Source organism: Phalaenopsis equestris, unplaced genomic scaffold (assembly GCF_001263595.1).
Source record: "Phalaenopsis equestris unplaced genomic scaffold, ASM126359v1 Scaffold000117, whole genome shotgun sequence".
Lineage (NCBI taxonomy): Eukaryota > Viridiplantae > Streptophyta > Magnoliopsida > Asparagales > Orchidaceae > Phalaenopsis > Phalaenopsis equestris.
This window is the reverse complement of record NW_018164559.1, coordinates 106,229-119,452: the sequence shown is the minus strand read 5'-3', so window position 1 is coordinate 119,452 and position 13,224 is coordinate 106,229. Positions and strand designations below refer to the sequence as shown.

At 33.3% G+C, this 13,224-nt stretch overlaps 1 protein-coding gene across 3 annotated transcripts in view; it reads right to left on the bottom strand.

The window, feature by feature from the left end:
- LOC110021029 (ubiquitin carboxyl-terminal hydrolase 5) overlaps positions 1–7,332 on the bottom strand; it is a 131,501-nt gene extending 124,169 nt beyond the window's left edge. Inside the window, exons 1-2 of one of the 3 annotated variants that reach the window (XM_020719350.1) lie at positions 7,217–7,332; positions 6,804–7,122 (exon numbers count right to left, since the gene is read on the bottom strand). In XM_020719350.1, the coding sequence (XP_020575009.1) occupies positions 6,804–6,928 (125 nt within the window). In that variant the 5' untranslated portion in view covers positions 6,929–7,122; positions 7,217–7,332. Of the gene's footprint in view, positions 1–6,803 lie in introns of all 3 variants that reach the window. The other 2 variants (XM_020719349.1, XM_020719351.1) reach the window with 2 other exon arrangements.
- Positions 7,333–13,224: the final 5,892 nt, after the last annotated feature.

Genomic DNA, 13,224 nt, shown 5'->3' with positions numbered 1-13,224 from the left:
ATTTGGTCAATCCTCCTTCAGTTTGAACACAAGTCAGAGCTCTAACATACATATCTTTAATGATTGAATATATGTCATATCAACACCTTTCTTCTCAAGAACTCTCCAAAGGATATCTCTTGGAACCTTATCGTAAACTTTTTCTAAATTAATAAAAATCAAATGTAGATTCTCCTTATTATCTCTAAACTTCTCCATCGAACCTCTCAATAAATATATAGCTTACATAGTAGACCTGTCCGGCATAAATCCGAATTGATTATGAGAAATATTTGTCATGCGTATTAACCTATGTTCAATTACCCTCTCCCATAACATTAAAGTATAACATATCAACTTAATTCCTCTATAATTATCAGCTTAATTCCTCTATAATTTGCACACTTGTGCATCAGCTTTATTCCTAAAAATGAGGACCAAACTTCCTCCACTCCCCAGGCATCTTTTTAGTTTTTAAAATAATATTAAAGAGTTTAGTACGCCAAGAAACTCCCAAATCTCCTAAATATTTCCACACTTCAATTGGGATATAATCATGTCCTACAGACTTTCCACCCTTTGTTTTCTTTAAAGACTCCTCAATTTTTTTTTTTACTAATGCGACGGTAAAAAAGAAATATTTTATTATTATTAATTATTATTATTCATGATATTAAGATCACTAAGGTCGATCGTATTTTCAGAAACTTCATTAAAAAGTTTATCAAAATGACTCACCCACCTATGTTGAATATATTTTTCTAAGAATGTTGAATATACCCACCTATGTTGAATATATTTTTCTAAGAAAAGTAATTTTTTATTTTCATCTTTAATACACATTCCTTGAGTTAAATTTTTACTTTTCTTTTCTCTTTGTTTGGCTAGTTTATACATATATTTTTCACCCTCCTTAGTGTCTAATATATTATAAAGATCATTAAAAGCAGAAGTTTTGGCATCACAGATTGTTCTTTTAGACTCCCTACGTGTCGTTTGATATTTTTCTCAGTTCTCTAAGCTTTTATATTTAAACTAATTTTTATAACACAACTTTTTATATTTTATATTTTCTTGCACATTATTAATTCACCACCAACTATTTTTATTAATAAAAATTTTTTTCTTGAGATTCTCTAAGCACATCTTTTGCTACTTGTTTAATAGTATTTATTACTTTATCCCACATAATATTTGCTTCATCATGAACATCCCAAATTTTAAAATATTGAATTTTACTCATAAAATTAATTTTATATGTCTTTTAGGTTCCTCCATCTAATTCTACGATGATGAGTCTTAGTATTTTTTATTTTACAACTCTTAATCTTAAAATCTAAAACTAATAAACAATATTGGGCACTTAAATTTTCACTTGGAATGACCTTACAATCTTTACAATCGCGACGATATCTTCTTCTCATAAGAAAATAATCAATTTGTGTTTTATTAGATCCACCCTTATAAGTAATAAGATGTTCATCTCTTTTCTTGAATAAATAATATATTAGTAATAAAAAAATCATACGCTAAAGCAAAATCTAAAATAGCTCTACCTTCTTCATTAGTTACTCCAAAATCGTAGCCACCGTGAGTATTTATGAAGTCTTCTACCACTCTACTGACATGTCCATTTAAATCTCCTCCAATAAAAATTCTTTCTTCAAGAGGTATCATTTGTATTAAGACTTCTAAGTCATTCCAAAATTTTTAGTATCAATGATGATCTTAAGGGCTATAATTCTATCTCCAACTCTATTAATTTTTATAACATTATTTTTCAAACTCTTATCTATAATTACACCTACACCATTTCTAGTGCAATTCTTACCAGAATATCAAAGTTTAAAACCTAAATTATCAATCTCCTTAGCCTTTTCTCCAACCCATTTACTTTCTTGAATACATAAGATATTAATTTTTCTATGAATCATACTATCAACTAATTTCATTAATTTACCATTGAGGTACCTATATTCCATGATCATATCCTAATATTAGTTTCATTAGTTTCATAGACTAATTTTTTTACCAGCATTCATCCGTAATGTGGGAACTCTTGCTTATTTGACACCACCCGGGCGTCGGTGTAGCTGCCCTTGCACATTTTTTACTATATTCAAGTTATACAGCGCGTCGCTTTCAGGGGACGCCCTAACACTTACACAATGATCAAAAGAATTTATGTCATGATTTTTTCGACAAGTTTTACGCTGGTTGTCGACTACCTAACACAACCCTCAACTTTTCGCATCCGGGCTTGGGACCGACAACGGCAGTGAGAGCTACGTCGTATTGAATCATGCAAATTTAATTATTCAAAATATGACATGGAGTTCTAATCAAGCTTTCAAACATTAAAGACATTTTCTATTCCAAGAAAATCATGTACTCAACACAAATGATGTGTATAACATCATTGAAGTTCTAATAGGAAGTAGCATTAGTATCGTGCCAAGGGAGTGAGGTCTATGTAAAACTTACCTTTTATCTAAAGAATAAAGCTAGGATTGCAGGAGCAAGCGACCTTTTAACTCCCTTAAGAAATAAATCCTACAAAATAACACTTCAATTTTATTTGAGAATCATGTTTACGATAGGTTTTTGTCATGGAGTAGCTAATTATGCATTCCACCCTATTCCTTATAATAAGAGTTACTTTGGTCGTTCCATGAGACAGAGCAGACATTTAGGAAAAGATACCGCATATGACCTAAAAAGTTGTTTTTGGACTCTACTTGAACAAAGTTCACTTAAGTATTTGTTAATTTCCCAAAAACACAAGAGTGGAGCCAGAATAATGGTATCTATGGACACCATCCTCCATAGAGAAACTCAGATTTATAATTATGGCTTTTGTTTCGGGACTTCTAACTGCTACTCATCAAATGTCGGATGGTATAAGTTCTTGTACTTTTTGGAAGATTTCCTAAAGTAAGCATTATATATGTAGCAAGCTTATTCTTCATAAAGATTGTTAGTGCTTATGCACCTCAAGTTAAATAAAAGAAATTTATAAAAATACAACAATAAAAATCAATAGAGTACTGCATTATATATTTCAAGAAAAAGAAATGGTAATTGGTGGTGGTCAAAAAAATATTTTGATTCTAGTAGGATAGGGTATAAAAGGATTTATATCGTGTTTGAAAATGAAATAAAAATTGCTAAGGCTAAACTTAAATCTAAAGTAGCAAATGATTTGAAAACGAGAAGAGCATAAGAAAGAAAAAAATTATTGATTGCAAAGCAACTCAAAAACAAAATTTAAACACTTTGAACATAGTATAAAGTATCACATGTAAATTAACTCATTGACGTGTGAAGAAAAAACTAACATCGGATAAGGTTATGCACCATAAAAGAATGGAAACTGTTAATAATCCAAAACGAGTTATTGTAAATTGGAGCAAAGCCAAACGATGGAAAAAATGGTTAGCTGAATTAAGAAGAATCTCTTTAAAGTTCTAAGACAGTATAATAGAATAGTAACATGAATTGATAATGGACCCTGAATGTACATTTTAATAATTAAAAAATAATAACATTGATAATGATAAGAAAGCTTAAATCTTTGTGAAAAGATTAGTGATCAAAGCAAAAGTTTCAAATAACTTGGTTAGTTCTTAGTTTAAAATAAGATACCATAAAATAAACAAAAAACATGATAAAACAGCCAAAAGATGCATATTCATTGTGTATATTATAGTTGGTCCAAAAAAATAAAAAAAATATAACTTTAAAGAAATTTTATAAAGCTGTCCATATAAAAATTTCTTAATAAATGATGAACTTCAGAAATCTTTTCAATCAAACTTAAAGCTAAAAAAAAACCAATAATTTGAGAGGAAAAATTTTGGTTCAAGATTTAAAGAATAAACAAGATTCATAACTATGATAACTACAAAATGAAAAAAAAAAAACCTATAAATCACCTATAAATCACTCAGCAAATTTATATGTGAGAGATGTATAAAGCCTGGACTCAAACAAATCATGACAAAATTAGAAAAGCAATTTGCTTTTACCAAGAAAATACATTGTGGGTAAATTTTCAACTTAAAACATTAATGGAAAAAATATAAGAGCAACCATTAAATCATCATATTATTGCTAAGCTTGAAAAGACATGTGATCAAGTAAAATTAAGTGATTTAATAGGTATTAAGGAGAAGAGTATATCAAGTGTATACTAATAATACTAAGGATATTCATTATAGAATAGTTATTGGAATTAAAATTAAGAGGCATTTACATGTGTAGCACGCTAGCACCTAATATCTGCTTATTTGCACAATTATCCAAATCTCGAAGAGCACAACTAGACCCTAACCAACATGTTTCACTTTCATTATATCCTCAACAAGTTAGCCATGGCATACGCAAATACACGCGTTCAGTTGATAATTTTTAATTGGACAATAGCTTTATAAGTGTGCAAGTTGCATCGGGTAAATTTTCCTAGAATTAATTGCCGGAAGATTAAGAAAAAATTCTGTAGAAGCTAAATGCACCTCAACATGTGTATTGTCATCTCAAAAGCCTGATCGTTTGCAAACAAATAAAATGGCCATGAATCATGGTGTTGGAGTTTTGAATCTCTAGATGCATCAAGTGGATGGCATAAAACTAAACTATGGGATGCTTAATGACTCTCCAATGTAATAAATTCATCCAATCTAATAAATCTCACTTAAAATTTTCACTTTCCTCTGCAATCTAGGAATTGCTTTGGCTCGTGTTTACTTGCTCAATGCATATATATTGATTTTCTCAATTTATTTAAAAGGTCTTGGTCAATTTCAATCTGTAAAGCTCACATAAAATCTTTGCTTTCTTAAACCATTAGTTTATGCTGAACTCACCTAAAGGGTAAGTTGTGATGCTCAAATTGTGATAGAGAGGAAATCAAATCAAATGGCCTCATTTAAGGGTTCAACAAATTTATGTTCTATTCTATGAACATTTAATATGAGGGCAACATCCATGTGAAAGAATTAGGAGGTTCCGAAACTCTCTATGCATCGAGTGGATTGTAAAAAGAGGTGCAACATAAAACAAACCATTGGGATTGTTCGTGGTTATCCTATCTAATAAAGCTCGCATATGCTTGTAAAGATTTCTTGAAAACATACAAGCCCACGCAGAGGCCAAATATGCCTCAAAATGTGCATTGACATTTCTAAAGTCTGGTCATTGGCAACAAATAAAATGACCAAGAATCATAATGTTAGTGTTTCAAATTTCTCTATGCATAAAATGGATTGTAAAGAGAGGTGCAACATAAAAACAAACCTATGTTTGTGTTGTGGTTGTCCTATCTAATGAATCTCACATATGCTTTTAAAGATTCCTTGCAAACATGCCAGCTCTCGTAGAGGACAGGTATGCCTCAGCATACCCATGTCATCCCAAAAGCCTAATCATTAGCAAACCAATAAAATGGCCATGAATCACGGCATTTGGGGTTTGAATATCTCAATGCATCATGTGGATTGTAAGCATATGTGCAACATAAAACTAACCTATGGGATTATTCGTGGCTCTCTTATCTAATAATTATAATATAAGATCTTAGTTTTTCCTGTGCAATCTTGGAATTTCTTTGGCTCGTTTTTAATTGCTCGTTGCATGGGTTCTAAGTTTCTCAATTTATTTTCTGAATTCTTTGCTAATTTCAATCTATAAAGCTAACATACAACCTTTGCTTTCTTAAAGCATTAGTTTAGGCTGAACTCATCTTAAAGTGCAAGGTGTACCCCTGCAACCATGATAAAGAGCGAGTCAAATCAATTGTCCTCATCTAAAGGGACGACGAGTTAATTTCCATTTCTATGAAAATTTGTCACAAGGACAATTTCCATGTCAGAAAATTATTTTAATCAAGTTCTTCACATAACCGCTAGTAGTTCATATTCAGATTTTGTTAAATTATCATAAACTCTGGCAAGTTTAACATTTTTGCCATATTTTCGCTATAATTTTTTTAAGAATTCCGTAATACTGCGGCTTGATATTTATGCCAGTTAAACTTAACTTTGATTACATGAACTAGCACAAGGATTGTTGTGTAAAAGCTATAATAATGAAGGCTACTATGAAGTTTTTTTTTTTTTTCTCTAAAGAGGTTTCTTCAGTTTCTTCAGTAAACTTGCTCATAAAAACATGCACACTTTTGAAAAGCTGTGCATTCTTTATTCACTTTATCACCTTTCTGGTACTAACATGTGAAGATTACAACCTTATCAAAGCTGAAACGCCGGCCAAAACCTGATTCCTTCTTATCACTACAACAATAACATCATCATAATACACTTGCTGCTTATTGTTTTCCCATAAAGAATGCTCCAAAAAGTGCCTCCTCGAGATTAATGTGGCATGCATAGCAGCATAATGATTGATTTGCAGGCTGTTAACATTACACTAAATCCACCGCGTAAGACAGATAAATCTTGACAATTTATTTAATATGAATTAGAGATTAGATCTTACAGTTCAATTCTCGAAACAAAATACATGGATAAATAAAAGAAACTAGTAAGCTTCGAGTGCTACCAGTCAAACTTCAGAATCACCGATCCACAACAAATCAACAGAAGATGGTCTTGATTATTAAAATAAATTGAAACAAATGACCAGAGACACCAATTAGCTAAATAGAAATATACATCAAACATTAACTCAAATATCAGCAATGCTCATAACAATTCAGAACGTTACGGTTTTGAAGACGGTTCAAAAGCAAGAGAGGAGAGATTCAAGAAAGTAATGATTTATGACGCCGAAAACGCTTCAGAGCAAAAGCCAATTTGATTTAGGACAACCTGCTGGTGATAAGGTAAAAGTTGTCGCCCTCCTTGGTTTGAGCCTCAGCGGCGGCACTGATATCCCTGATGAGGGTCCTCTCCTCCTCAGGCGTGAGCACCGGCGCCACTGCCATGAAATTCATTTCTTCTAAGCGGGCATCAAAACTTTGTAATTCCGAGAACTTCTATCCCTCTCGAATCAATATCTCCCTCTTTATCGCTCGTTTCTATTCCTCTCTCAACCTCTCGTCACTGTCGGAAAAGCTCGCTGCGGAAGATGGAAGACAGAGGGCCGAAGAGCACCATCGATCATCGAACTGTTAGTACGATCTACGATCTGCCGTACACGTAGCGATCACGGTAGCATCAACGGCCACTTCTTTTCCTGTCATTTATTAGGTGCTAATGTTGAGTTTCAAAATATCACATACTTTTTAACTCTGCATCTCGACTGCCGGAGCATGGCCGGCGATGATCTGTCGGTCTGTTACGGCGTCCACCATGAGCAATTGAGCTTAGAGCTTGATGCCGTTTTTTTTCTTTTTATCTTATTTTTCCTTGACATAATCAGCCAAAAAATCACCTGCACAATTTTGATGTATTTTGAATAATAAATTCAATAGTCAAATTTGGAGCCCCAACTTCAACAAATTCATCTCCTATTCTTATCTTGACAAGATCACAACATTGGATTTATTTGTTATGGGTTCAAAAAAGGAGAAATATTTGCGTACGTAAGATGTACGCCTGTGTACGTCTAGTAAGTCTAGGTTACAGGGGGGGTATTGGGGGTTATATTCGCATTATACCCCCTTGTAACCTCCCTGTAATCTACTTGTAATCTACCTGTAACTAATAAGTTTCGTGCTTTTATTTTCGTATATTTCTAAGTTGCATGTAGGTTACAGAGAGGTTACAGAAGTATAACGCGGATATAACCCTCAATACCCTCCCTATAACCTACCATATAACCTACTTTACGTACGCGGTGCTGCGTACGCTTACGTACACAAATATTTCTCTCAAAGAAGACTCCCACGATGGAAAATTTTTTTCATACAAAGTCTGCACGTAGTTTTGCGTGCGGACTCTAGTAATATGTCATCACGTGTCTACACCGGGCCCACCTCATAAAATATTAAAAAAATAATTTTTTTTACACCTAACTCAGCTCTAACCTTTTCTATTCTAAAAGGTAAAACTTTTGCGCTGAAGATATGCGAATAATTTTCAGTGGGACGACTGCTTTCCAGGTGCTAGGGTTTAGTTTTTCACACTCCATTTTTTCGACGTCATTTTATCTTCCAACCGACATGATGACCTTTTGAGGTTGGACTATTTTTGAGGTTGGACTATAAAAATAGTGAAATGGAGGAGAATTATCTTGCAACAGAGAAACACATGAGATGGAAATTGAGGTGAGTTTTAATTCTTTTTTTTGTAGGATTTTTTAAGTAGTTTTTGAGGTGTTATATTTGGTTGTTATTGTAGTTTTAGGTTGTAGTTATTGTTAAGGTTTAGTGGTTTTTGAGTTTTTTATGAGGTGTTTTTAGGGTTTCATTTAGGTAAGCACATTTTGCATTCTAGCAAAAAAAAAGTGAAATTAATGCAAATGTGCTCAGATCAATGACACAAATATATATAAAAGATGCATATGCATTTAACTTTCTTGTTACAGAAGTTGGGAGTGGAGAACCTGGAATGTACGAAGCAAGATGCCTTCAATTTCATTTAAAGAGAGAAATTATTTTGATTTGAAATTGGCGATGCCAATTTTCTATTGTCGTTGTTCACAAAGAAATGGGTCGAGGATAGTATGTTTGCGTGGAACTTCAAAAGTAATAAAAGAGGTAAGCTAATGAGTTTTTTTTGGAGTGATGCCACATCTAGGCTTGATTATGACTGTTTTAGTGATGTCATTATTTTTTATACCAATTATAGATTAAATAAATATAATTTATGTTGTGCTCCTTTTGTTGGTGTTAACCTCCATTAGCAAAATATTCTCTTTGGAGTCGGATTCTTGTCAGATGAGACAATTGATTCGTTTAAATGGTTATTTAAAACTTTTATCTATTTCATGGATGACAAGCATCTAATAACAATCTACACTGATCAGGTTCAGTCAATGACTAGAGCCATAAAAGATATCTTGTTAAATACACGACAGATTATGTCAGTGACATATATACAAGAAATGTCTGTCAAAGGTTCACTGTGGAGTGGGGAATAAGACAGTAACCAATCTTTTCTATAATTGTATGAGCAAATGCGAATATGAAGAGGAGCTTGAAAATACCTGGGGGTGATATTGAGAAAGAAAATCTACACGACAGTGTGTGGCTAGATGATATGTATAACATTACACATAAGTGGTCTATAGCTTTTAATAAGAAATTTTTTGAATGGGAATTTTATTGACCCAAAGAAGTGAATCCACCAATAATATTTGTCATGGTGTCTCAAAGTCCACAAGTTATATTACCAATTATTTTTTTGGGCCTTGAATATGTCATGAGAATATGGAGGTGGAAAGAGAAGGACAAGGATTTCAAGTGTGATCAATCTGTAATTACTCATGTCGCCAAAAGCAGCCCAATATTGAGGCAGACAGCTTCATTTTACCTAAGGAAGATTTAATACTCGGATCATGTGGCCTTCAATTAAAATTCTCTAAAAATTGTGATTCTAATTATTTCATTAAGTATTTAAATGATCACCAGACAAATACACCTTGTGTTGTTAATTTTGAAAAATCTAATCCGGAGATTAAGTGCAGCTACAGAAAATTTCAAATGACGGTGCTACTATATGCTCACTCTTTATGAGTGCTCAACTTTGAACAAATAAAGAAGATAACCGATAAATATCTCCTAATGAGATGGTCTGTCAATGCAAAAAAGAGATGTTTATAACAGTTATGGATATAAGCATCTCGAAGAGGCACAAATGTGGAATGATAATTAAAGTGTCTTCATATTTCACACACATGTTAAAAAATTTGCATATCAAATTAGTAATAAAGCCAGGGGAATGAAGAAGTTGAGCAATGCATGTTGGACTCATTGCAAAAATTTCATTGGATGTTGATGACATAGTAAGTTGGAGAGGCTCTTAATCCAGCTAAAAACCAAAAATAAAAAAACTAGTGAATAATGAATCCAACTTGAATGCCCCAGCCAAGAGGCGCCCTAAAGGAATATCTAATTTAAAGTTAAAAAAATATTGAGAGAAAAACAAAAGAGCAGAAGGTATATTCCCTCTATTACGATGTGAGTTTTTTTTTTTAGCTAACAAAAAGTTTTCTAACACTTACCATAGTAAACAAGAAAGCAAAAAAGATGCTTCAACTAGCCAAGAACCAGAATCAATCTCATGTGATCAAAACATGTGTTCAATGTCTGATTTTCTCACACGGGTCGATATATAATGAAAAATGATCATCATTAGGTTTTGCTTTTCTAGTTCTTGGTTTTTGTGTGATGTTACCTATCCATAAACATTCACTCATGATTATTCCAACACTGCATAATTGGTTTACACTACAACCCACAAAATCATATACCGAATTGATGATAGATTCCATGGGAGAGATATAATTTTCAGCACAAAATGTTCAATTACATTATACTTTTTTGTGGAATACTGTGCAAAAAATAAGTATATTAGAACTAACAATACTTATGCAATTTTTATTTAAATTTGGTTTTCCATAATAGCTTAATTGCATCAGTTTTATTTTAGAATTGCAAAATTGTATAAATAATTTAGATCAACTGTAGCTCCAGTATCTGCAAACTGACTAATAACTGGATAAGGAGTGACAGAACTAATGTGATGTAATTTCTTTCATTAGATGTCATAATCCTAAACTGGCATGAATGTAAATGCTCCTAAAAGGTTGCAATAACCCCCTAATAATGTTGCAATAACTCTCATTAACTGATCCTTAATAAATATGTAGTTCAGCATCAATGACCCTTGCAAAACATCTCCAAAAACACCTCAATAACATCATAATAACTCCTCAATAGCACAGCAGAATGAACCGCTTCCATAACTCCATAGTTTTGCAATAATAATCCCGTCTAACAACTCAAGTAACCACCATAGAACATTTTTAATAACGACGCGACAATCCCCCAATAAACCCCCAATAACACCGTGCGGTGAACCGCTTCAATAACATCCACGGTACCACTTCAATAACCCCCACAGAATAACTCTAATAAGTTTGCAATAACACTCAATAACCCTTCAATAACACCGCATGGTGAACCTCTCTAATAACGTCACAACCATGCTTCATTAACCCCTACAAAATAATTCGAATAGCTGCTTCAATAACACCGCAATAACCCCCAATAACATTGCGTGGTGAATTGCTCTAATAACCTTTGTGGTTCCAGTTCAATAACCTCCACAGAACAAATCTAATAACACCACAATAACCTCCAATAATCAATCAATAACACCACGCAATGAACCACTTCAATAACCTTCGCAGTTCCACTGTAATAAACCCCACATAACAACTCCAATAAGCCCGCAATAACCCTCAATAACCTTTTAATAACAACGCGCGATGAGCCACTCCAATAGTGTCGTGGTCCCGCTTCATTAACCCCCACAGAAAAATTCTAAGTGTCGTGGTCCCGCTTCATTAACCCCCACAGAAAGATTCTAATAACTGCTTCAATTACTCCGCAATAACCCCCCAATAACACATCAAGGTGAACCGCTCTTATGCGGTTTCACTTCAATAACCCTCGCAGAAAAAAATCTAATAAGTCTGCAATAACCCTCCAATAACTCTATAATAACACCACAAGGTGAACCACTCAAATAGCATTGCGGTCCCACTTCAATAATGTCCACAGAACAATTTTAATAATTGTTTCATTAATGTCGCAATAACCCTTCAATAACACCTTACTGTGAGCCGCTCCAATAACTTCGCGATCCCGCTTCAATAACGTCAGCAGAACAATTCAAATAACCGCTTCAATAACGCCGCAATAACCCCTAATAAACCCCAATAACACTGTGCAACAAACCACTCAAATAACCTCTATGGTTCCACTTTAATAACCTCGTAGAACAACTCTAATAAGTCTCCAATAACATGCCACAATAACCCTTAAATAACACCTCACGAAGAACCACTTAAAAAATGCTGCAATTTTCTATCAATAACCCTGCCAAACAACTCCATTAACCCCCCAATAACTTGTCAATAAGACAAATCGATGGTTGTTAGTGATCTCAGCAGCAATGATATTAAGGTATTTAGTGATTCATTTGAGAGTAAGAGATCAGCAATGAACTCAATAACCTTGTAAACTAGCTTTAATAACCCCCCCAATAACACTGTCATAGACATTATTTGAAGTGTTATTACAATGTTATTAAAGTGTTATTGAATTTGTTCTATGCAGGTTATAGACATGGAACCATGGAGTTATTGGATTGGTTTAGTAGTATATCATCGTGCTAAGAGAAAAAGGCATACATCCAATATACAAGAACAAGAAGCAAAGACATACATTAACAAGAGAGGAGCAAAATAAAGCTGTCTAGCTTTGATGCTTGTTAGACTTCAAATTTTCAACAATTCATATTTAATAAAATAAAATGAAAAAAAAGGAATATAATGTTAACCTCTTGTTCCTCTGATGAAATTAAGCACCAATCACATTATGCTTGAGAAGTCCAAAATATCATATTTTACATATGAATTTTATGCTATTTCCTCCAAGCAAATCTTTTAGCCATCATTACCACTTACAAAACACATCATCATCATCATCATCATCTAATCTGCTCCATTTAGTAAATTTCTTATCGATCAATTCCTTGATACAAATCACATCTTCATCACCATCCAATTCTAAAGATTAGATTTTAGTGTTATTGGGGGGTTATTAAAGCTAGTTTACGGGGTTATTGAGCTCATTATTATTCTCCTACCTCAATCTCACTATTGTTGAGATCACTAACAGCCTTGGACTTGTCTTTATAAATGAAAGAACTATCCATTTTACCAAAACTCTACATTATTTATGAGGTTATTTTCAGCTTCTTTGTTGATTTTGTAAAAGTCCAATTTTTTTTTCTCTGCATTCATGTCATGTTCTCTAACTTTCTCCATCAAATAAGGATAGTTCACTAAGAAACAAAGAATCTAATCCTCAAATAAAAGAAAGTGAGAAAAGCATGAAAACCTGATACAAGGAAAACTAATTGTAGGAAAGCACCAGCAAGAAAATAAAACCTGTAGCCATATATGAAATACCAGGCTAAATGTAAGAATTTGGTAAAAGTGGGGGCTCAGAGATGGGTTGTGTGCTTCGAACCTTGGATCGAATCTACCGACCAAACCATCTCAAGAGAGCATGCTCTGGCCTAACCAAGATGATTAACCAGTGGACTTTCATAA